General features: G+C 43.0%; 1 protein-coding gene across 3 annotated transcripts in view; it reads right to left on the bottom strand.

The window, feature by feature from the left end:
* The window catches only part of arhgef25a (Rho guanine nucleotide exchange factor (GEF) 25a), a 42,668-nt gene that overhangs the window by 2,141 nt on the left and 14,323 nt on the right, over positions 1–26,204 (bottom strand). For all 3 annotated transcript variants that reach the window (XM_034145234.1, XM_034145235.1, XM_034145236.1), the window contains 14 exons: positions 15,264–15,571; positions 13,611–13,721; positions 9,757–9,881; positions 9,229–9,295; positions 8,759–8,862; positions 8,243–8,312; positions 6,680–6,769; positions 5,856–5,948; positions 5,342–5,392; positions 5,166–5,243; positions 4,853–5,044; positions 3,908–4,088; positions 2,954–3,183; positions 1,116–1,250 (listed from right to left, as the gene is read on the bottom strand). In XM_034145234.1, the coding sequence (XP_034001125.1) occupies positions 1,116–1,250; positions 2,954–3,183; positions 3,908–4,088; positions 4,853–5,044; positions 5,166–5,243; positions 5,342–5,392; positions 5,856–5,948; positions 6,680–6,769; positions 8,243–8,312; positions 8,759–8,862; positions 9,229–9,295; positions 9,757–9,881; positions 13,611–13,721; positions 15,264–15,571 (1,835 nt within the window). The remainder of the gene's footprint in view (positions 1–1,115; positions 1,251–2,953; positions 3,184–3,907; positions 4,089–4,852; positions 5,045–5,165; positions 5,244–5,341; positions 5,393–5,855; positions 5,949–6,679; positions 6,770–8,242; positions 8,313–8,758; positions 8,863–9,228; positions 9,296–9,756; positions 9,882–13,610; positions 13,722–15,263; positions 15,572–26,204) is intronic.

Below are 26,204 nucleotides of genomic sequence, written 5' to 3'. Positions count from 1 at the left end.
AACCATTTTCTGGCTTTGATAGGCATCTCTCTCTGACTTCCTCGTCTGGCTCAGTTCGCTTCCTGTTTATTATGTACCGAGCCTATCCAGCGAGAAGTATGGAGAACAACAACCGATGGGCTGTCAACACTGAGGACATCAGCCCAGTGATGACAGAGGGAGACGTCACTAATGGTAATGTAGAGCCCAACAACAGGATGCTGCCATTATTGACTGGCCAGATGGTTAAAACTACAGGGTAAAGGCAGACAGGCGTGAAATGGAACCTTGTTGTATTTTGTGTAAAACAGAGATGTGGTAATTTCCCGTCTTTGTATTCAACTAACTGAAACCAGCACAGCTAAAAGTTCATCAGTTTCCTTCAGAACTTTCCAGATATTTATCGATCCAATAGGGGGAGAAATAAATGGGGCGAAGCCTGCGAGCTAGTTCAGGCAGTCAACTCGAGCACTTATGCTGCATTCATACATAACGCCCCTTGCCACTCTACAACCAACCAACCAAACAGAGTCTCCTTAATAAGCCGCTCTATTTAACCTGCCAGATATCTCTCTATGCATTGCTTGCTGCTGCTATTGCTGCAGCTACTTCCACGTCGCTGCTGCTTGCCTGCCCCACCATCACCCCAGCTTCCACCCCAGCTTCCACCCCAGCTTCCACCTGTAGGCTCGGGGGGTTAGTTATTTAATCATCACTCATCGTGCTATGTATATCTGTGGAGTGATGAGGCCCGAGCCTAGACGCCAAACTCAACTATATGCTGCTTCTAATAAACATGTTAAAGAAACACGTGAGTTGTCTGACTGAACTCTTCTTATGATTCAAAAAACCCTTCACTGTATTTGTGTCTTAATAAATGGTTAACATTTATTAGTCTTTCATCTTTTAATTACCCTAATGAGCACAGTGGAACGATGGTAAGATGTTGAACAATAGCCCATTATTCCCTGTGTGGTTAACTTCCTGTGGCTTGTTTTGTCATTAATCATCCCACTGCTGGTGTTGAATAATGGCTGCGATACAACCCAGGAGCACCCAGTTTAGCTCTGAAATAATTACAGTTGAAAGGATATCGTATTCACAGCTTAGTCTCTATATGCATGTGTATACACTACCTGTGCACTTTGTGTGGTGGGTGTGTACATCCCATTTGACACAGCTTGACAGTTTGGCTGATCAGTGAAGCCCAGTTGGACATGTGACAGAGAAACAGTGGTGGAGTCAGCAGGGCACGGCTGGACCAGGGTGGGCTGCAGAGGCAAACAACAGGTAAGTCACTCAGCAACACTGTAGTGCATGCACACAATATCATTTGTTATTTTAATTATCCCATATATGTGACAGTACAGCCGCCCAGTCAAAAGCTTAAAGGTCTCCTATCATGCAAAATGCACTTTTGTATGTCTTTTATACATAAATATGTGTCCCCGGTGTGTCAAAAAACAAAACCCTCAGGTTTTTTCCTATATACCCATATCTCTATATATATATATTTTAAAGCTACGGACCCAGAATCAGCACTTCTCTCATGCCCCTTTCACACCAACGCGGTTCCCGTTCTAGCTCCGTGCTTGTGCTCTTCTGGTTCGGAACCGGTTTTTCTTTTCAGCCCCCGTTTTGTTCACACACCGCCCAGAGCCCGACTGGTGCTGCCGCGGCTGCGTCATGACGTCACCGTTTACGTCGCTGATTTTCTCCCCAACACCGTCGGGTCGATGATCGTGTTGCTTTTAATCATACGAAGCCAGATTCAATTAAATAACTACTTCTCAACCCTTATACTTTTCTCCAGAGTGCCGTGGTTCATTGTTTATTAATGTGTTTCAGCGGCATTTACCGACCGCTGCAGTGCTGCTCTTCCACCAGAGTTTATTCTCCCGTTAGCTCCGGGTTAGCTCACACGGCAGCGGCCGCTGTAAAGTATTCACTGTCTGACTGTCGCACAAGCAGCTGATACATATCCCCAATTCCCCATAAGTGAATGTGTGTCAGTCTGAATTGATGCTGTTTGGCATTACAACGCTGTTATGAAAGTTTCTCTGGTATAAAATGGGTGATGTTAGCATAGCAACCGAAGCTAAACTGACTATCTTGACTACTTGTTGCTATCCTATTGTGGCATAAGCCGTTTTCTACAGGCACATTTTACCGGCGTATTTTTCATTATGATTCTACTTGTGATAGTCGGACATGACAATCTGTGCAGCCCATGTATTGATTCCATCCGATAGCTGCTATAATACAAAACAAAACGTCTGCCTGCTCTCCACAATGATCAATAACAGCGAACGGATGGTCAAAGTAAGTTACAAATAAACAGAACCACACGAAGCCTGGTTAGTGTTGCCTGACTTTATAAAGCGTGTTTTTTTTTAATAAGTGTGTGGTTGCCTTCTAGTCACTTTGCTCAGCGCTACTGCTGGTTACAACTTTCATTTGCCGTACTACTCGCCATAAACTGTTATTGCTCAGGTTGATCCTGCCCCTGCCCTCGCCTCCGACGTAAGCGTGACGAATGCGGTTCTTGCTTCTAGACCGAAAATGTTTTGGTGCTTGGTAAGCACCGGTTTTCGGTGCTTAGAGCCGGCTCCGCTGCGGTGTGAACAGGAAAAACCGGTGCTTATCAGGCTCTAGCTCCGATCCGTCCCTGGAACCGCGTTGGTGTGAAAGGGGCATAACAGGGCTGAAATAGAGGGGTATGAGGCATGGCTAGAATGGGTGATCTGTTTGGTATTTTGAGAAAATCACTTCATAGACATGTTTTCTATATATTTGTATATATCTGAGACCTATAATATATGTTAAAAATAGTATAATAGGAGACCTTTCAGAGATAACGGGCCTGGCTGTGTCTCAGGTGTCTCATAAATAGAAATACTGTGTTTGAGTGGGCAGACGCAGCAGAACATTGTCACAGTATAGGGCACAGAAGGAGACAGCTAAAGAAACCTACTTCCCGCAGTGCGTAGGTCTCGATGGGTCCTTGGTTCTGGCCTTGGCTGGGCAGGTAGAGTGTGGGCAGGGAGGTGTTGTGAGAGTGAAGGGATGGCAGCTTATGGCGGTCAATGGAGGCGGAGGAATGGGGCCGCAGGGCGCTGGCAGCAGACAGCAGGGGCCTCATGCTGCGGCCCAGGCTATTAGACTTGCTCTCTCGTCGCTGGTACTCAATGGGTGACTGTAAGGCTGAAGGACACACACAGAAACATAGACAGTGCTTATAATAATAATAATAATAATAATAAATTTGATTTTTATAGCGCTTTTCCTAGTGCTCAAAGACGCTTTACATAAAATCAGAAACAAAAACAGTACAAAAAACAAAACAATGATCTGTACCTGATTCTGAACATTTTACAAAGCATTGTGTCATGTGGATTCAACATTTATTTTGTCAGTTTACTTCATCCCGTTTATTTTGCATTGACATTCATATTTATATTGTGCGGGTAAAGGCAGATAAGGACATTAAGGTTTATTAATGTGCAGTTTTTACATCAATAATTATGACTTATTTTATGGAGGCATATTTTACTTGTGAATTATAATTCATTAACACTGAGTCTGCTAACAACTAGATTGTTATGTGATGTACATCTTTGTAAACTGCTTATAAACATTGAAAAGGGAGTATAAATAAAGTACTATTAGACAATTTTGACATTGAATCTCATTATGTTGACTGACCATGACATTTTTATTTTTATAATTCTCTTGGAACGGGGGCAGGAATGGGTTTCCAAAGGCCACAATACATGGTCAAACTAAAAAACTCCTCTCATCTTACACTGATTCATAAGTGCACTTAAGTCTATATATGGAAGGATGAAATATATGCCAGGATGAATTATGATTTATGGATAAATGGCGTGGGATGTTGTGTAATCTTCAGAGTTCAGCTGGGTCTAACCATTGAGGAAGTTGCGCTGGCTGTCCAAGATCTGAACCACATCGTTGACCCAGGCCCTGCAGATCTCAGGGGAAGAGGCCAGCAGCTGGAAGCGCACCACGCTGCCGTCAGGGTTGCGTGATGTCAGCACGAGGCGGCCGTCATCTCCCTCCACGCTGGGCTCCACCCCGAGGCAGCTCACCTGGAACACATCACATCGGATAAGCATCTGTGAAGAGTGCATCCTGCCGAGTTGCTTGTTAAATGCTTCGCTCACACATGCAACCTCAAAAAAGTGCCTGCTCTGAGATGATGTAGAGATGGGAAGTAGAGGAGTACAAATACTTTGTTACTGTACTTAAGTACATTGTTCTGGTATCAGTACTTTACTCCACTACTTATTTTTCTGACGACTTTTTACTTTGACTTCTTACACTTTTAACACAAATACCTGTACTTTTACTTCTTACATTTTCAAAACAGGTTAGTTACTTTAGTTTTAATCTGCGTTTGGTGGCGTGATCATTATTATTTAGAGTCATTGCGTGCCGATTTTAACACGATCCGTGTATCCATCATTTCCTGGTCTTCACTAAACAAGAGCGACCAATGAGAACTTTGTCATTTTGCCGTTGTTCAGCATCGAAACATTCATTAGCTAACAATGACATTATTGTTCTATTAATATAATTGGAGGTCAGTTACTCTATAAAACAGATGGTAGTTACGGGTACCTTTTACTTAAGTCCATTTCGAAGCCCATACTTCTTTACTTTACTTGAGTGAAGAAGTTTAGTCAGTACTTCTACTTCTAGTATTTCTAAACACGAGTATCTGTACTTCTACTTGAGTAAAGGGTGTGTGTACTTTTGCCATCTCTGTGGATTAGTATGACGTGAATAACCTGGGAGTTAGAAGAACTTTCCTATTTTTCTAAAGCTGCTTTAGCTGATCTGAGGCGCCCACCTTGATGCTATTCTTAAAGATGTACCCAGGGAGGGAAAACCCTTTCTTCCTGTCGATTGGCTCACTGAAGATGGCCAGCTGCTCAAACAGGAAGATCCGTCTTTCTTTGGCTCGGGACAAGAAGCCACTGTCCTGCTCGGTCACAGTGAAGGTGTCCTGCTGTAGCAGTTTCCCCTGGGCTGTGATCTTACCCTGGAGCCACAGCAAAGATAAACACAACAAACCGAGGAAGTGGTTACAGTTACAGGCTAAATAGTTGGCATGAGAAATGTTTTGAAGACTTTGAAGGATGGTCTTAACTCCTTAGTCTTACCTCGAAGCCTTGTAGTCTGCCCACATTCATCATGTCGTTGCAGCGTTTTGGCACGAAGCACATCACTTCCACTGCTTTCTGTTTAAAAGAAAAAAGTGAGTTTATTAGCAGGAATACTCATAAAAGGCATAGCTTTGCACACCTTAAACCTTATATTTAGGAATCAGGACACCCACCTCCAACTCCTCCGTGTCCATCCCGGCTTTGGTGTAATACTTCAGGAAGTCCTGCTCAAATAAACACAGCATGGTCACCAGAGCATTCCAGGTTTACTGCTCAGAGTAAGGTGTGGACATCTGGATGAGTATTTATGGGGTTGAACCCACCTTTCATTTGATTGCCAAAGTTCAACTTTTTATATCAAAGAAACGTTTTATACCAAGGATGTCATTTTATGATCCTCTTTAAAGACTTTTTTGACGTATTATTGCTTAAATATTATGGGAAGAATCTCATTATGTAATTTGCCTCTTCCTCTCTGGATGGAAAGTAGCCTGAAAGCAGCCGGTGTGTCGTCACTGTTCCTGCACAGTGGGGTGTGTGTGCGTGTTTGTGTGCGTGTTTGTGTGCGTGTTTGTGTGCGTGCTTGTGTGTTTACAATGCTGTAACAGACCAGCGATGTGTCAGACAGCTGCACAGTGAACAGCAGTATGTGTGTGTGTATGTGTTGGTGTGTGCCCTGCTTTTCACCTTGAGCAGCAGCTGGTACTTCATGATCCTTTGGACAGGTTTGATGAGCAGGTCGTTGAGCTGCAGCCTGTGGCCCAGCTGCTGTCGCAACTCCTGTCAGAAGAGACGGACACAACAACACGAGTCAACATGACAGCCGCAGCAAACGCAGCAGCTAACGGCCAATATAATCATTCTTAGAGAATATATCACGGGGATTATACTGTTTATCTAATAGTCATGTGTTTACTGTCAATGAAAAGGAACTGATTACAATCTCAATAATAAATGGCAGATGGAAAGACAACTAAAGGGTCATGTATAATACAGTATATAGCAAATAAACAGTTAGACATACAGTACGTGCATACTAAAGGGCATAGTAACTACAGGCACATCTACAGTGTTTGACCTGCATCAATAAGTAATTCAACCTTCAATGTAGCTTTGAATAAACATTTCATTATTATAAAAGGTATGCAATCCAAAATATTTGCTGGCTATAGCTCCTCATATGTAAGACTTTGATGGAAATCTAATATTTTGGGGTTTTGGACTGTTGTTCACAAAACAGGAGGGTATTTGGATCAAGGGGACACTGGTTCAAATCCCACTGCAGTCAGCATGTTGCTGTGTCCTTGGGCAAGACACTTCACCCCAAATTGCTCCTGTGGGGATTGCCCACAGTATTGAATGTATGTATGTACGCTTTGGGTAAAAGCGTCTAACAAGTGACATGTAATGTAATGTAAGCAGGCCATTTGAAGATGCAATCTTTGAATCTAGGAGCTTTTTTAACTTTTTTCTGACGGAACCAAAACTACTAATTTGAATGAAATACTCACCTCAAAGTAAGTCTCGATGTACTCTGAGACAATATGTTCGGACTTGGGCTTGTTCTGACAGTATACTACGTACATATGCAGACGCCTCTCCTGCAATACAAGCCAAACAAACATCAGATGACAAAACCATGCATTTGAATCTTTGATACAAATAAGCGACAAAGGGAAACTTCCTTGTCACAACATTTTATTTGTATATGCAATACAGATAAATAAACATTGCAAATAAAGTAAATGTTAGCGGAAAACAGGACAACGATCTATGTGCAGTGTAGAGCAGAGCATAATGATTTGTCTCGGAGAGCGGGGGGGGGCCTTTGAAGCTGACTCAGTTGGGTAAGCGCTTTCTCTCCTGTGCGTAATTGGCATGGAAGTGAGGATGTGGCAGTCCTGAGAGTCCTAATGGAGTTACATGTAGATGAGCATGGGGTTATGTATAATTCACCCAGGTTACCCTAAGTGTAACCAGAGCTTTTTAGAGACTGCCAATATAAGGCTGTACCTAGCAACACGCTGCATGGCTCTGTTACCTAGAGACCAGTGAGCGGCTCCACCTGAATATGGACATCGTGTAACACTGCAGAGGACGGCTGCATGTGAAATATGAGTATTCTGTCTACCAGCATCCAGTATACTAGCCTGGGGTGAGTGTTTACATGTGTTTATGTGATGCATGTATGTGAGCGAGCACACATGTTGCGTATTGGTGTCACAGCTCTCGTTAAAAGCAGATTGGGCTTTCTGCATTTCATTAGAGCCATGTTCCCTGTCTGCTTGTTTTCACAGTTTGACACCATGCTTAGATTTAGTTACAAGTTTCTTTATTCCCCCACAGGCTTTTTAAGTGAATTATCCAGTGGGCTCAGGCTTATTGAATTGTTTGAAGAGCTACAGACAGACAGAGTGAATATAGCAAAAGGGAGACACACACATTTGACTTAAGCATCTTCAGACAAGAAAGACAAGTGGGTCAAATTACCCATCATGTCTGCCCCATCTGCATGTGCCACCCCTTAACCAATCTAATTTCGCACCCTGTGTAAGCCCTGTGACCCCATGCCACCCATTCTATTCTAAGAACAATGTTCTTAACAGTGGATCTTTCTTTGCATGCATCCCTTTGCTTCATTCCTGAGCAAGGATATTTAAAAAGGAGTTTGTGGTCGTTTTGGGTGAAAAAAAAGCCTTCATATCAAAGAGACTAAGCTGAGAGTTTGTTTTTCTTTTGTCGTGTTCATGTGGTCTTGTGTTTCCTGACCAGTCCAGCCCAGACTGGAAATTGGCCAGTGTTTTGCTGTGTGTGTATGTGAGTGTTTGCCGTGTGCACTGTTGTAAAAACAGAGCCTGGGCTGAGACGTATCAGTAACAGGGAAATGGAAGGAGAGACGCTGGCAGTCAGTTGAGAGAGATGGAGAGACGTATGGTGTAGGATAAACAGGAGCAATGAATGTTTTTCTTAGCTCTATTTACCCTCGCGCCAAACAACACAAGGAAGGAGATCTAGACACCTCCACACCTGTGTGTGTGTGTGTGTGTGTGTGTCTAGTCCATCTTAGAACTCACGTGTTTAATGAAGAGCTGGGCCAGCCTCTCTGGCTCCGCTATACACTTCTCCAGCTCTCCCAGGAAGTAGCTAGAGAGAGAAAACACACACACACACACACACACACACACACACACACACACACACACACACACACACACACACACACACACACACACACACACACACACACACACACACACACACACACACACACACACACACACACAACACACACACACACACACACACACACACACACACACACACACACACACACACACACACACACACACACACACACACACACACACACACACACACACACACACACACACACACACACACACACACACACACAGGCAAGAGCATCCCCAAAAGGAAAGGTCAGATTTGTCTCCTGACCTATTGTTCCTTTGTCCTCCATTCAGCCACAAACATAATGCTGTGCAAATCACTGTCTTTTGTTTGGATTGGAACTGGAGCAACCATATCATTTTCCACTTCAAATGTATTAAAAAGACTCAGGGACTTACTCTTTATGCCAGTCAAATATTTGGTGAATGTTCCCAAAAACAATTTTGTCTTTTCCCTTCATGTCCTCCGGAATACCTTTGGATTGCATTGTTCCCATGTAGCCCTGCAAGGAAAAGACAGATCTGTCACACACACAACACCTGGCACAATCTCACGACAGATATTATTGAGTGTCTATAAAAGTTTTAGAGTGCAAGAATTATTCTCTGAACCAAAATATCTCCAGCTATTTAAGGCACCCGGGAGATGGATCGTCTTGCAACATAATACTCTTCAAGCTAATAATTCACAAAATCTGCTTCAAACTGGAGTCAGCAGGATGGAGGCAGACGGAAATGTGGAAAGAAAGTCATTAAGGTGATAGGGATTTTGGGTTTTCGCTCTGACAGGCTAGGTGGATGACTCAGTTTCCTCTTCTCTGTCAGGGCAGATTTTGTGTTTCATGCTGGCAGTCAGACTGCAGATTTACCTCCACTATGAGTCCCAGGTCCACCACATAGTGCTTCTCTGTCTCAATAAGCTCTTGCAGTACATACCTGTAGAGATACAAATGATGCAGAATTAGTGGTTAAGTCCACTTCAAAAACTTTGTTAACATTTTTTATACGTGTCACACTTTCCTAATAGTTTTGCTAATAAGGACGTGATTCATTTTATAGTTTCCTGGAAATGTAATATGATACTAGTTACAGGAACAATGGAGAAAGTGTCCCACTGGTAAACATTCAATTAGAGAAATCTAATAAATGAGTTTTACCAACATGTGTTAAGCAGACCATGCAAACATGCTGAATTGAAGTATGTGTAATCCAGGAAATAATAGTTTCAAGAAATGATCAAAACTTAATGTCCACTAACTAGCTTTTAGCAACAGATTTTGCTCCGTAACATAACATTTAACAAATATTGAAAATAAACAGCTTTTAAAGACAAGACATAGGGCTGCCATGAGGATTATCATGAGGGATATTATATTATAAAAGGATACATTACATACGTGCTTTTCTCAAAGGCACTCCTCCTCTCCTCCTCAGTGTCAGCCGCGGTTGACCATTGGCTGGAGGTGTCGTCCATCAAGACCGAGCCGCTGTCATCTGGCAACACACTGGTGGACTCAGTGTCCTGAAGACAGACAGACAGAAAGACAGAAAAGTGTTTGTCAAAGGTCCTGTGGCAGTAATGGGTATCATGCCAGGAATAAAGTAAGCAAGGGGAGATAAAGAGCGGCAGAGAACAGATAATGATGCAGGTTGCCAAGGTGACCAGAAAGAGCAGAGAGACATGAGGAACAGAGATTGAATGATAAGAAGATCAGATTCAGATTGTCAACGTTAATGATCTGTGCTGTGCACATCAGGCACAGATGGATGGAGAGAAAGAGATTAAAAGATAAAAGAGTTTGAGGAGCAACCAGCTGCATGGATACAGACAATAATAAATAAAGCAGTGAAGGCTATTGATGGAGTTTGGGTGTCAGAGGAATATAATAACTGCCCTTTACTGACAATTACAATTCTTATTTATGAGTGAAATAATAAGTTCTATTTTCTTGTTTTTCCGCCTGAGGATTCAAACCCATTGGTAAATACATCACATGTTTTTTTTGTTATATTTCTGTAGCTACTACAGTCGATGGAATACCCAAGGTAACGTAATCGATTGTGTTCATGCGGTATGTACATGACCTCCTTTTCTTGCTTTTTCCTGGAATTGATATCATTTCCTGTGGGGGTCCTGGAGCAAATATAGAGTCATTGTGCATGCTGCAACAAAGCCTGCCGAAACTAAATCACCACTAACTCAACGCACGCAAGACCCTCAAGTTTACGTAACCTATTTCTCCACACTACAAGCACACTTATCCCCTTTTTCTGGGTGGCACAATGACTCACAGTCATCAGTCTGAACGATTGCATCTTCCCTCTATTTTAAGCCATGCTTCTAAGCCGGTTCTTTTTTGGCTATTCACTCTCTCCTGACAGTGCAAACTTATAGGAGCAGCCGTCTGTCTTCAACTAAATCCCTGCGTCCTATTGTCCAAGTCAAGCAAAACCTCCCCACCTTAAACACATACACAAACCTGCACACACACCACAGACACACACCTAATCCCTCAGACTCCCCTGGCAGGCGGCTGCCTCATGGAGAAATAAACACATAGATTGGGTAGATAGACATATAAGCAAATGGAAAAAGCTACAAAACGTTCTCCTTTTCCCGTCTGGCCCGGTTCAATTTGTTCACCTGCCATCTCCATTAGGAACTTGTTGGCGTCTACAAGGTGTGAGCTTTTTATCTGTCAAAGTGAAGTGTGAGAGAGAGAGATCATGAAAGAGACAGACTGTAGCTATGTAGAGAGGCAGGGGAGTAGGGAGAGACAGACAGGCTCCACAAAGACCCTCGCTCCCCCATCTCGTCTTGCCCTGCTCGGAGTGCTGCAGCCCGGCTGACAGGTCTCCCCGGCTCCCTGATCATTTCCAGATGTGCCGTGGCAAAGCCCACAGGAGAAAATCCCCCCGTCTCTCTGTTGCAAGTTTTTAGAACAAGCTGAGGTCATGCTTATGTGGAGATTCAAAAGTGAAAAAATAACACCCTAACAATTCCCTCAAACACAAGCAGGGTTTGGGAAATTACTTTTTCTAATAATCTGAAAGGTCTATGGGTCATCAAATCTTAAGATTCACGCAATAAAATCAATAAAATGTTAAAAAGGTTTTTCTCTTTTCTTTGTTTAAGAGCAGAATGTTTAAAGTGGACCTATCATGCTATATTTGAATAATATATTGTAGGGCCATACCTATATAAAACATGTCTGTGAAGTTTTTTTTTCAAAATACCAAACAGATCATGCATTTTAGCCATGCCTCATTTCGCTCTATTTGCTCTATTCCAGCCCTGTCTTCACAAGGGCTGATTTTGTGGCAAATGAGCTGCAGCTGACCACGGCCCCCTGCAAAGGAGGGGGGCGAGGCACGAGCGTCATGTTACCATGCTGTTACCATGCTGTTACCATGCTGTTACCATGCTGTTACCATGCCACGCAACCTCTCATTCCCCTGATAGGTGGAGAGTTGCCCATATAGGCGGAGCTCCTTGTTTCTGACATCAGAAAAATTTCAAATCTGTATCAGATCCGTTGCAGCCCCGTTTTAGAGATTTGGGTATGGAGGAAAAGAGAGAGGGTTGTGTTTTCTGACACTTGGTGAGTTCCCGGACACACCGGGGACACATATTCATGTATAAAAGACGTACAAAAGTGCATTTTGCATGATAGGTCCCCTTTAAGTCATGAACCTACCTTAGTTTATTTAGGTTAAAACATTGTTAATCTATTTAAGTATTTTACAAGGCATCAAATCAGCAGTATTAAGTGATATTAAAATATTTAAATTTAATATTTTTATTTTTGGCATTGGCTGTGATGTTATACATGAAACTGATGTAAAAGCATAAAATGCAAGTGTAAATCTAAGGTATGGTTATAGTGCCATGAAGGAGCACTATAACAATAACAGCACTATTCACTATTTCACGGAGAAAATGTTCCTACGTAATTTGTTGTTTTAATCCATGACAGACTGTACAAATTGTTTGTCAGGAAAAGCTTTTTAATAAATATTTGGATCTGACGTCCAATCACAAGTCCTTTCCATTAACCAAATACATATTTCATCAAAAACGATGTTCTTCTGTGATTGTGAGATTAGAGAATCACGATGTTAGGAAAAGAGAAATAAAAATACTGGACACAAGGCCATTGAAGGTGGGGTACAGAGACAAAAACCACCTCAGATGACTGACCTTGATAATTTGATCTTTCTACCTCTCTCTCTACCTCACAGCCCCCTCACTGTCTCTTCAAAGACTGGCAGTAAGAACACCAAAGCATTGACCTCATCCCTCTAATGTAATCGTATGAATGGCTTTTGATGTGTTGTTGAGGCTAAAATTATGATTTAAGTGCTCTGGTTTCAATTCACCATCATGATGCACATCACAATGCTCAGTAGCTCGGATATCATTATTGTTTAACTGTGTATTGAGAGTGCTAAGGCACTGATGATTCATGCATATCCCAGTTTCTGCCATGCTTCCATCTCAAAGCAAAAAGGGACCCTCTGATCATCTACTGTAACTGAAGACGCCTCTTTGCCACCAGCTACTGGCTCAAAGTGTTTGATGGGGAATAAAAGTGCACACACAGCGTTCTTTGTCACAGAAGTAGAGTCATCTTTCATCACATCTGTGGTGTTGTGCTACATCCTATTCATCTCCAGGCATGTCCTTTTGTAACGTGTTGAATGTGAGTCATGCATCACACAGGTCGCTGTCAAGCTCTGCCCTCTGGACCTCTGGAGCATCGATCTTCTCTGAGAAAGAGCTTTGTATTCTTTTAGACTCCCTTACATGTGTGTGTGTAATGTCTATATGCATGGGTCTATATATATATATAGTTATATTTGCATCTGTGGTCATGTGTGTGTGGTTGGTGAAGAAGCGCTTCTGCCTGTTTGTTTTGCTTGGTACTTTAACTATGCCTGCAGAAGTAGAGGTAGTCATTTCCAGATCTGGCTGTAGGGCCAAGGAGACAAACAGTACTGATGTCACCTCCCCACAAGGATGGGTCCTCCTCACTGAAAATATTACTGTGAGCTCAAATTAACCTTTAGTAATAACCATAAATGCATTTAAAATTGACTTCTCCTTATAGTTCAATTTTCATGATAGCCAATAAATTGATTCCATAAAAAAGTGGTACACTTACAGTAAGTAATCTGGCTTCCTATCAAAAACCACTACGTATTTTAGCTACTTAATGTGAAAAAGATAATATGGGAGATTGTGTCAGACCTGGGTGTTTGGCAGTGACGTGCAGCCAATCATGGAGTCAGTGATGTAGCTGGGGGACTGTAGTGTAGCCGGTGACAGGTCCTCAGGGCTGGCCAGGCCATCTTTCCACTCCTGAAACACACATACAGACAGACCCACATCCACAGTGTCAGAATAACACAATATCAACATGATACGGAAAATGTCCTCAGCATACTCTTATATTCGAGCACACGCCACGGCAGAAGAAGGCACGTGATTAACAGAACACCATGAGTTCCTGCGGGCTGAGCCAGCAGTGCTGCTGTTATGTAACAACATGGCACCTGCCATGACTCTTAGTCCTCTGTGGATCAACTCTACCTTAACCCTTGTATGGTGTTCGGGTCTGTGGGACCCGTTTTCATTATTTAGCTAAAGAAAAATGATATGATAAATTATTTTTTCAAACCCACACTCAATGGCCTTGGCTCATTTTCTGTGAAGAACATATATCAGAACACATTTTCAATGACCACCCACTGTACACCCCCCCTACACATTTACATTACATACAGGATGGGGCTAACAAAAGTGTGGAAATTGTAGGTCCTGTGCACCTGTCTGGGCCTTCTGTGTGTGTGTGTGTGTGTGTGTGTGTGTGTGTGTGTGTGTGTGTGTGTGTGTGTGTGTGTGTGTGTGTGTGTGTGTGTGTGTGTGTGTGTGTGTGTGTGTGTGTGTGTGTGTGTGTGTGTGTGTGTGTGTGTGTGTGTGTGTGTGTGAGACTTTTGTGTTTCTGCCCCTGCCATTCCCGCACAAGGTTGCAACATTGTTGATCAATTCAAGCACCGACACCTGTCTGCTCTCACATTCCCGCATTATGTCTTGCGGGAACCAATCTTTATTTTTTTCACACTCTATCTAAGCTGCAAATTTGGGGCAAGACACAATAAATAAAGCTTCGCCAGTTTGGGTCCTTATCACAACTGATCAAGATGGCCAAAAGATTCTCTGCTCAGAGGGCCTTGCAAATGATTTTGGAAGAGAGAGAACCATTTGATGATGATGTAGAGGAAGAGGAAGAGGCTTCAGAATGTGAGGATCACATTTCTGAGAATTCTGAGTCTGACAGAGACTTTGAAGAAAAGGATGAGATTGAGCATCAGCTAGACGAGCCACAAGACCAGCCAGTCAGCGGGCAAAAAAACAAGTAGCACTTTAATTCATTAATGTGATCTAACAAATGTAAAAGGGCAAATATTAACCATATATGCTGTTTATATTGCTTGTAATTGAGATGAAGTAAACATCTGTTGAGTATTTTAACATAAAATAGTTTGATTGTGTTGAATTGAAGCCAAAAAAGGCAGCGAACCCTGGCTGAGTAACAAAAATATGAACACCACACAAGGGTTAAACCTGTCTCTCTTAATATTCTTCAGCTAACTATTGTACACAAGCCACTGTCAGGGTGTTGGCTTTACCTTGTATTTATACAAGACTGAACTTTAGCTTGTTTACTTCAGAGCCAGTTTATCTGAGGCAGTGTGGGATCATTTCAGTTTATGCGTTTACTTATGAGGTGGTTTATCTAATGTGTAAAGAGGAACTTGAAGTTCAAAGCCGGCATGCAAGGCCTTGTTCGATTAGTGAACAAAGAAAGATTGCAGCCTCTTTACAACTTTGTATTCTCACCAGTTCTCTGTGGGTAATGGGAAGGATGGTGAACGTGTCATCATGCCTCGGGGGGCTGCCCAGATCCAGGCTGTGGCTTTGAGACGGAGGAGGTGGAGGTTTTCCCTCAAGTTTGCGGACCTGGCGCTCCCCTTTGGCCGTGGCCCCAATGCTGAGTTTGCGAACAGGGTTTGTGAGCCACTTCTTCAGCGTGCTGACAGAGCGTCTGGAGCCTGGGGAGCTGGGGGCCGAGCTGCCCGATGCCTGGGGGGGCAGGGACGCCACAGAGGTGGAGATGCTGCCCTCACTGCCTGCTGCCGAGTATGAATCTGAGGAGAAGAGACAGGGAAAGACAGACAGAGCAGAACGCTATTGGTCAAACACTAGGGAGTAATAATGTGGCGGTATGGAACAGATAAATAAGGGCAGAGTATATCCTCCCTCCCTACAATCAGACATCCACGGTCAAATAGTCAAATAATCTACTGACAAAAAAGAGCATTTTGTTTCGGCTCTGCAATAGGACTCTTGATTGGCTATCAGATAAGGGCAGCTGTGCTGTCAGGGAGAGGTGAAGAAGACGTGTGAAAATCAGGAGAGAAGAAGTGAAGACAGTCATAACACAAAGGATGGAAATATAAATAGTTTTCCTCTTCAAACACAGCTGTGCACCTCACCATAAAGGAAGCACTGTTTTGTTTATGTCAATCCAACCTTGGTTTTTATGTTTGAGCTGATGATCCAATCACATGACCAGCGTACACTTTGATTCAATACAGACAGCAGAGGTCAGAACAATGACGTGAAACACACTCCTGATTGGTTGAAGGCCGGCTGCTGCGATGTCATGGGAAGTGATCCTGGGGGGCGAGCTAGGACCGGACATCCACTTTAAGCCTTTGTAGAGGGAAGATTCTTACTTGGGACTGTTTATTTTTTCTGTCTTGTCCCCCATCCCCATCCTGCCTCATACACCCAACCCCACCACCCTTCCTCAGCCCAGAGAGTCCTCTTCCTCTGAGTTGTGTGTCTTGAGTGCTGTTGTGTGCTGTTGTGTGCAAACGCAGTTCAGTCATCCCCTACCCATCCATCTTCTTGCCCTCGACCAGACCTCTGACTCTCGATCCCCACCCTCCTACAGATGGAGAAACACTCTCTCCAGAAAAGATTAACTGCCATGGCCCATTTAAAACCAATGTTCAGCTGAATGGGACAAAGCAAAAATTACCTTTAATTTCCAAAAAATACACTTTTCAAAAAGCTTGTAATGTGAATTTGTTCATAAGTATTCAACACTGGCCTGGTTGTAATGTTCCTGATCCAAAGAGGACGATCTTATCACAGCAGGCAGCAGTAAGAAACAGAATGCAGGAGCCACACTGACACGACCATTTTGTATGTGAACTGTCTTCAAAGGCAAAGCCACAAGAAATGCACCACAGCAGTTTCATACTTAGAAATGCAAAAGTAACCACTGTATCGATCAATGAAAATTAGCTTTGTAAAAGCTGTCGCCTATTGAGAAATGGCTAACCTCGGAGCAAAATAACTCAAGCTCAGGACATGACCTCACAGCCAGTCCAAATTAAGATAGAATACATTGTTGATGGATCCTAGCTGCTAACCAAACACATCTTACATGTCTGTTTGCGTATTTACACCACACAGACAGCATGTTCTCTGTCATTTATCTCCGGCTTGTCTCACCACACATTTTATAGGCTTCATTCGTCTGTGTGTGTGTGTGTGTGTGTGTGTGTGTGTGTGTGTGTGTGTGTGTGTGTGTGTGTGTGTGTGTGTGTGTGTGTGTGTAGAAAAGTGGGTCCCAGGGTGGCCAATTTCCCCATCCTCTGCTCCCACCCACATTCACATGAAAGGCTGGAGAGTGTAAGGAGATCTGAGCCTGGCAGGCTGGGGGGTTAACAGGGGAAGAGACACGCAGCAGAGAGGGGTGCAGAGAAGGTAGATGGCTCTATCCTGTGAGGAATAGACTCTTTGAACAAACACTGGATGGGTCCTAGACAGTAAGACGACATGTGCAGCAGTATGAGTTCAAACCTCGGCCCTTTATGGAGTGTCTTAGCTGGGGAAGACAAAAATATCTGCATCTGAAAGCTATTGAATTTATTACTGGAGCTGTTAAACGCACACTCAAACTCTGAGGGTCCCCAGCTGGAGGGAAGAGAGAGGAAGTGAATATGACGCTGAGCAAATGTGATAACCCCAACCCTCTCTGACCTCTAACAAGGGCCAGGCCTGGAGGTTTGTGTTTCCCTGTATTCCCTGCTCAGGTTCAGTCAGGCCAGGGTTTAGGGGTCGCAGTGCAGACACACAGCCGCAGAAACACAGTTTCTAACCAGCTCCAGACATCTGCTGAGATAGCGTATGACAAAAAGAAAGGGGGGGGAGAGAGGCTGACACCGTCTCGGAGCCTGGAAGTGATTAAACTTGAGTGGAGACAGCAGTGAGGCTTCATGACTTTGCGTCAGAATGACATAGTGGCCCTGTCAGATGTACACATTTACAACATGCAGAGAGTACATAATTTATTGGTTTTATAATGATTGAGAAATCTGCATCTGTCACCATGGCAACTCTGCAGTTCCCCTACTGATTGTTTTGCACACGAGCTGGTTTCCCAGTTGACCCTGGAAAGCTTAATCTCTGTTTTGTTATAAAACCTTATACTAGCCACTACAGGGACATCATTAACAGCTTTATTTTCACAGCAACAGTAAGGAAACTGTAAAACACAAAGGGATATGATGAGCTTCCCCTCGGAGCAACATGCCTCCGCTCTGCCTAAGATGAGAGGAGTTGATACCATTATACACCAACGCAGAGGAAAAATCCTTCCCACTCACCCTCTGTCTTACTTCATATTGATAGTGCCCAGTGATATTCATCTACACAATGGCGGTCCTAAAAACAGATTACCTAGGTTTGTTAATGCAGCTTGACTATTTTGTATGTGCTTGCAATAATTAACAGTTGAAGGCACAGGGCAACATTAAGCTGGCCTGATCAGTTATTGCGGGGCTTTCACGGAGGCGGCGTAGAGTGGGTAAAAGGTTTCTTCTGCAAACTAAAGTAGCTCCAGTCTTTCTCTTGATGCGGTTCACCCACAAATGCGAAGTTTGACAGTACTCAGAAACCTGAAAGGGCAATTTAAGAGAATGGAGTTTTTCTTGCACTAAATCTAGCTTTGACTCCATGTCTAGTTTAATTATTTTAGAGCTGCAAAAAACAATTATCTTCATATAAATTATTCTGCAGATTTTTTCTTGATTAAATAATAAATTGGTCGGTATAAAGCTTCAGAAAAATGCCCACCATTTTCCTAGAGGCCATTGGGAATTCATCAAATGTCTTGTTTTGTCATCGAACTGCGAAATATTTGGCGCTTTTGCTTGTTAATTGCCTGAATTGTTTTCTGAAGATCGATTCATTACCTGTTCATCACAACCCTAAATTATCTGATGTTTCATTTGTATTTTTTCATGTAGTTTCACAGTGAACCATGTCTGCTCAACAAAGTTTTAAATAGCAGCTGAATTGAATTAAGACTATCTGTGCCACAGCGTTCCCAGTCATGTGGAGAGGGAATACTCGTGAAGGTCACAGAGGTTTGATTTGGATATGATTGGATAAAAGAAACATTTCCTGACAATTTATGTTGGAAACAGGAAACTAAAAGGCAAATCACCCAAGCAAAGCAACCTCTCGTTGATGTGGATGGTTGTGCTTTAAGTGTTGGCCCCCCTAAAGAAGTTTGGTTCAACTTCCCTTTATTGATCAGTTGATAAGTGAGTGCTGCTGAGCCAACATATCAGGCTAAAAGCGTTGGCTGTAATGGAGCAAACTTGTTCACAGCCGCTCCACTCTGGAGCTCTCTGTCAATCCTAAAGCCTCATGAGACCATATAGGCAATTTAGGCATCACTGGACTCAACCCATATATACAGACAGACATGCAGGTGCCCATGTAATACACATAAATTGCATCCACATGTTCCCCGGGGGTTGCTGTCTAAATGTGTGGCTGTTCACTTCTTTGAGCTTCCAGTGTCATCTATCTATCATAGTAAACACCACACAGCAGCCTGCTCGTCACCTCAGTGCCAACAATGTCAAACGTCCAGCTGGGTCTAAGAGACTCTTAGAGCTGCCAATCAATGCCAGCCCCTCCACACAGATCACAACCCCGGGGGTCTGAGAGTGTGTCGGTCAACACGCAGGCACCAGGCGTCCTCCGGAGTTATCGCAACAGCTTTCAACAACACCATGCTTATCTTTTTTATTCTCTATCTCTCATTTATTGCTTTCCCCACCTTGTGCACTTCCGCACAGGCTCTACTTGTATATTATGTTTCACCTACTCAGAGGAAATGGACACTCTTCCCATCAACTAGCAGGACCTGGGCTGCCCCCAGGCACTCAGATGTGCAGACTGAAAGACCTGTGAGACAGCGAGGCACTTAGTACCTGAAGAATATGACCTGAAATCCTTTAGCTGTCTTCTGATGAACTTTTACAGAAACATATTACAACGTTTAGAATGTCACTGTATACTTGTCAGCAATGATTATCAATGAAGAGATACACCTTTTTGCCTCCTATCTCTTTCACCCTTTTTCTCAATAGATTTAATCTGGTTGGCCTCACAGTTTTTCACATGTGTTTTGTTTGTGCTGCTTTTCATTTATAAATCCTGGCACTATGCTGTTCTCTCTTTATCCTGTCCGCCTCTTTTGCACTCTAACCTGCTCTTCCCCTCTGCACTGCAGTGTTTTTAAGACTTTGGCTGGGTCCTGTCCTGGGATCAGGACACACAGCTCCCTCCTCTGAAACAATGCTATGCTCTGCCCCAAAGCTGCTGAGCGCAGCACGAGCTCCACATGCAAAACCGACTGGCAGAGACACAGTAGCAAAGGAAAGACTACTAAGAAAATGTATCTTCTTTAGAGGAGATTTTGCCAGTACGACTTAAGAAACTGAACCTTAAACCTGAGACTTTATTCATCTTTCTAATGAATATGAATGTGTATTTTAATGAACAGAAGAATAACAAGAGGCTAAGAGATGGGCTGATGGGGAGAGCAGAGATTATTCATGATTTAGGCGAGCAGCAAAAGACGGTTTAGCACACAGGCCAGATAGATGGAAGCAAAACCAAGAGTGAGAGTACTGTAGAATTTGCAGAAGAGAAGAAGTAAGGGGGGCAGCTATTAGCCACAACAAATTATGTAAAAACACTTGACAGCATTTATAGCAGGGACATATATCCAGAAGCGCTAGCATTTTAATCATTGCGTGTTTCGTATGTGAGTTTATCTGCCTGCTATAATGTTTAAGGGGACAGATTGCAGTCAGACAGACAAGTGAACACAGATTTCCTGTCCTCCTACTGACCTAGTTTACGCGGACACACATGCACACACACTGCTGGGACTCCAGGAGCACAGAAGAAAATATGAGAAAGACATAGTCAAGGGACACACAAACAAGCTATCAGGGTTGATGATCTCCTCAGCACTCTCAGTAAGACTATGTGGTGTATGTTTCATCAGGGTAAAGCATCAAAGCAATGTCCGTCACAGAAAAACAGGCCTGAAACGCTGGCATTAATCCTATTGTCTCTGGAACAATGTGAATGTGTGACACTACTCATGATGAGAGCTTATGAAACTACCAGTAGTGCCATTGACGGTCAAAATCAGGACAGTGTGAGAAAAGCGGTGTATTTTAGGGGCGAAGGTTGTGCATTTAAATCACAGCTGCTGCCTCCACCTCAACCAAGGTCTCCATCAATGCTAAAAGTGCAATCATTCTGTGCTATAAATTCAGTGTTATTCAAATGTCTGCTGTTAGTTGACAGAACTGATGAGGTGCAGAAAATAGGTCTTCAGTTGCGTCCCTTTATGGCTCTTATTTCTCTCATACCTTTAAAGCCACAGAGGACATTACACAGCTATTTTCACCAGTAATTCTGTGTCTGACTTTTAGACACAACCTATAATTGGAATATTATTATTAATACAATAATGTATACAGAACTTAAACAGCTTGAAAAGGAGGAGATACTGTACATGGCACCCTGTTTTTGTGTGGTTGTGGGTGTTTGATAATGTGTATGTGTGTGGGATAATTATAGTGATAATCAACACTAACCTTTTAGACATTACAACAGTGCACAAACACTGGGTGCTGTAGATCATCACTATGATTATATGGACACACACACACACACACACACACACACACACACACCAAATATAGTAAAAAGAGAGGCACTTCTGTTTATGGGTAAACAAGGCTGCCATTAGGCCTGAGGTGGCTGAAAACAGAGCATATTAAAAGCAAGTGTGATTCCATAAGGCAGCTGTGGCGGTGCCAGGCAGGACGCCTGCGAGGAGGCGGAGCTGGAGACAAAGCTGTGGTGCATGCTGGGTCATGGGGATGTGAAGCTTCATCGGCCCAGTCTTCCCAACAGCTCTGCTCCCCTCGCTTCTGGGCTGTTCTGAAATTCATAATAGCTGTATACAAGGTCAATTCTCCAAACTGCCATGAGCAAAAATGTTCTCATAAGACATCGACAAGATGTACACAAAATATATATTTGAGATGTAAAGGGATGAAGAAGGATTGTTAGGGTGAATGTGAAGTAATTGTTGAAGAATATCTGATTGACACAGGGTGATATTTGGGTTGAAGATCAGGGCAAAGGTAAACTATTTAGTATATTGTTTGAGTAATGAAGAATACACAATCTATATATGTGTATATTCTTCCCACTACTCATTAAACATGTTTCTTATTTACATTGTTTATAAATGTTTTTTACGTGGATTCTTTCATATCAAGAGCTACATATTTCAAAAAATAAATGTTAACCCACCAGATGTAATTTAAAGGTATGTTTGAATTTGAACAGCTCTCATGCTGATCTGGCACAATGTGTTTTCCTGCAGATGTTAAGATGTGCTGGTACAGTTATTCTCAGTCAGACTTGATGGGCTTTCCAGACACATTTTCTCTTTCCTTTCCATGGCTCTACACCTCTCCCCGCTCTAATCGCCATAGCAACGAAGCCCAGAAGGGAAAGAGAGTGGGGGACAGCCGCACAAAAGATTAACCACCAGTAAGACACAAAATCAACCTACACACGTGTACACACACTCATCTCAGACACACTCACACACAGAATGTAATCGTTACCATAGATTTGCATCACTTTTTGAACAGTAACACACAACTGTTCGTGGCTTATTTGTAAAACAATGCGGTGTGCACAAAGGCTGCCTTTAAAAAGCTCATTCCACATTCAAGAAACAACATCAGCACCTGTCTGCTTTTGTCTATTTCAGATCAAGTCCTGCTTTTGGAGCACAAGCTCTCCATATGGCCATTAAGTGGGTGTCTTATGAATACGCAAACTCCATTCGAGTGTTTCAGGAGAGCTTGGGCTCATGTCAACCATTTGTGGTCTACAGTGTTGTCTACTGAATGGAATATTAATTGTGAGCTATCTAATGATGACAGTGAAGCAACACAGAGACAGAAAAGATACAACTTGTGCCAAGGGGGGGAAACATTTTCTTTTGTAGATCTTAATTGCTCACTGAACTGCTTTGTTAGCAAACCATAAACCAAGCCCATGTTTCCACCTAAATGTCAGCAGATGTCATTTGAGCGTTTCCACAGAAACCCATTATTCTGATATAGACTGTGTGTGATGTCATTGAATTATTATAGCTATGGTCTTTTAAGTGTTGCTGCTAAAAGGAGTAAGGCAGTTGCATTCATTAGAGATTAAAGTGAAGACACTGACAGGAAACATGAGGATAGAGAGTGAGTGCTTCAACATGTTCAACCTGTGTCGCTGCCGTTGTTACTTCTTTTTTTTACTTAACCACTTGGCCACCAAGACCGATTATAAACCTTGAGTATTTGCTGGCATATTCAAGCTGCTGGCTATCTCCTAGCTAATGGCTGTGTGTCTATGGTAACGATCAATGCTGACAACTGACAATCAACGTCATCTGCTGACGAATGAAAGATAGATGGATCAATTTTGCTTTGCTCACAATGTTGTGGAGGAGGCAGAGACCAAAGACTGCAGGCACTTCCTGGAAATGTTGTCCTTTGCGTTCTTTCTCACTCAATTTCCCAGAAAGAAACTTCCTGTACTTTTTACATTTGTACACAAGACACAGGTCAGCTATGTTGAATCTTGACATACTTGTCCTAATAGACAAACAGGAGGTTGAATTTAGGTCAGTAGTCAACACAATAGTAATTCTCTATATACTGATCTTCTATCTCAAGATTTACAGTATAACCAAATGGTTTAGGAGAGCCTTTACCATACTGGTTGCATACTTAAAGGTCCCCTATTATACTGTTTATCCTCAATATATTATAGGTCTCAGATATATACAAAACATGTCTCTGAAGTGTTTGGCTGAAATACCAAACAGATCATGCATTGTAGCATCCCATAATCCCCTCTGTTTCAGCCCTGTTTCAAAAGTGCTGATTCTGTCCGTTACTTTAGATGAGAGCCACTCCCCACGCCCCTCTCAGAGATATTTGGTTAAAAAAAACACAATGGTGCTCTGGGAGGAGATTCAGGTGATAAGGTGGGCGGGGGATACCTTGCTTGGTTATTGGCTAATGGTTCGTTATGACATCATAAAGTGGCCATAATCTGATCAGCTCATTTTCAGACAGGTTTTTATAGAAATGGATCAGGACAAAAAGAGACCAAATCTTTTTTCCTGAAACTTTCAGAATCTCTTAACACAGAGGGGACACATGTTTATGTATAAAAGACATGAAAAAGTGGATTTTGCATAATAGGTGACCTTTAACACAGACAGGTGGAAACTGACACCCACTGTTTAATCTGCAGATTTGATAGAGAACAAGATAGCCTTTTCTAGACACAACATGCGGTTGCTCCAGCCGACTTCTTTACGACATTGCTTTCAATATTGTCACTTTCCATTGTTTGCAGTGCCTGCAGTGCACTGTTTTGGAAAGTTTCTCAGCGAGGCCTCTATCAAGCGTTCTCCGGGGAGAACAGCAGAGGAGAGCAGCCAGAAACAAAGTCCCTCCCTCCTCTGACAGCCTGAGGGGTCACTGAAGCAATCCGTGTAGTCAACCTGTTGTTCAGACTTACAGTAAGTACGTTCCAATCTTGCGGGATGAAAAGTTGTACTGGGTAGAAAGTGAACATGTTTTTTCCCACTGTATTCAATCTCACTACATTACAGAACAGCTTGAATATCAAACAGCAATAGAGTGAGTCGAACAAGACTGATAACCAAGTTTAAATGAAGCGAGAACAAATGTCGTAGACCCCCCTAAAGACTGCAGATATAAAAAGAGCCATATGGTCTGAAAGTGGGGGGAGAATCGCAGGGGGAAGTGGCTCCTCTCCCCCTCTGCGCTGTAGGAGAACTCTTTCTAAACAAGGTATGGAATGCACTCCTGTGTTTCATAATTTGTTCCCTCATTCTTCTCCTCTGCACGTTTACAAACAGAACCCAGAAGAGGAGGAAAATTGAGAGGGAAAGAAAGGAGGAGATAGAGGAGGAGAGGAGAATGGGAGCCGTGGAAATATGCCAGGGCAAGGCCGCTCAGTAGAGCAAAAAGGAAAGAAAATGTAACTGTAAAAAAGGGAGATGAAATGAAAAGGGGAGAAGGTTATAATTAATAACCGTCCGACTAGCTGCATGCCGACCAGTCTAAAACAGAGAGGGAGAGATGGGAGAGAGGAAGGGAAGAGGACGAGAGAAATGAAAATGCCCCTGGAATGATCTTAATGCTCCACTTGGTGTTCACATTCCAAGCCGGCAAATCATGAGACATTCAGCTCAAAATGTAAACTGTGTAATTTCTTCATCCAGCTGGGAGACTGGGAACACTGGTAGGTATTAAACAAGTCTCCCCATCCTCTCTCTCACTTCTTTCCCTTCTCTCTCTCTCTGTGTCCTTTTCTCTGTTGCATGTGCGAGAGAGAAACAATATGGAGGAGATCAGTTGCACAGCAGAGAGGAGACAGGGGGTTGGGTGGGAGGCCAGGAGGAGATGACGGGGTGGAGGGTGGGCTGGGGTGCAACGTTTAAAAATATCTCAGACTGTCGAACACAAGGCTGGGCCACAGCAGTCCAGCAGCATACCTTCGATTTCAGCTATTTCTGCTGCTTTTTCCATAATGTCCAAAGTCTGCCTTATAAGCTGATGACAAAGACGCTTCTCCAGCTGAAGCATAAAAAGACACGCTGGTTCAGTCACTGTCATTTTTCCCCATGCGTTTGCCAACAGAGCTGCTTTCTGTCAGAAGGGTACTTGACTTATTATCAACATTATATGTTGGTCTCAGGGGTCTCAGAGAAACCTGGCAATCGGATTCCTGCGTCTGAGAACAACTACACTGAACTCTCCCACCTCCAGGGGCTCCCACTCTGGCTGGTAGGATAAAGCAGGCGAGGGGACAGTAATTTCCCCAAAGTGATCAAGTATTTCATTTTAAATTGCCAGCAAATGGGCCATGTGTGGAAAAAAGAACATTGCCAAAAAGCTGAAAAGCATTAGGGGTGGAAAGAAATAACAGGAATTTTTTTCAAAGCAGTGCAATTTAATATTGAGCTGAAACTTTAGGAAGAATAATCCGCTAAATGTTTTACAGATTAAACTGTTGTTGTAGTCCCGCTCTCTGTCTCTGCTATTCAACCATGTAAATATATGTGTGTTGTTGTGTGTGTGTGTCATTGCTGGGGGGGATCCTCGTCCTAGACATTGCATGCATGAGTCAACATCAGCCCCCCACACTCAGAGACAAACACACTCACAGATGCAAAGGGAACCCAGATAGATAGAGTTGTGGAGGGTAAGGCGGATATTTTGGGTCCACATATGGAAAAGTGTTTTAGTTGCTATGCCTGTGCTACAGCTG

Source organism: Trematomus bernacchii, unplaced genomic scaffold (assembly GCF_902827165.1).
Source record: "Trematomus bernacchii unplaced genomic scaffold, fTreBer1.1, whole genome shotgun sequence".
Lineage (NCBI taxonomy): Eukaryota > Metazoa > Chordata > Actinopteri > Perciformes > Nototheniidae > Trematomus > Trematomus bernacchii.
This window is presented reverse-complemented; position numbering and strand designations above follow the sequence as displayed.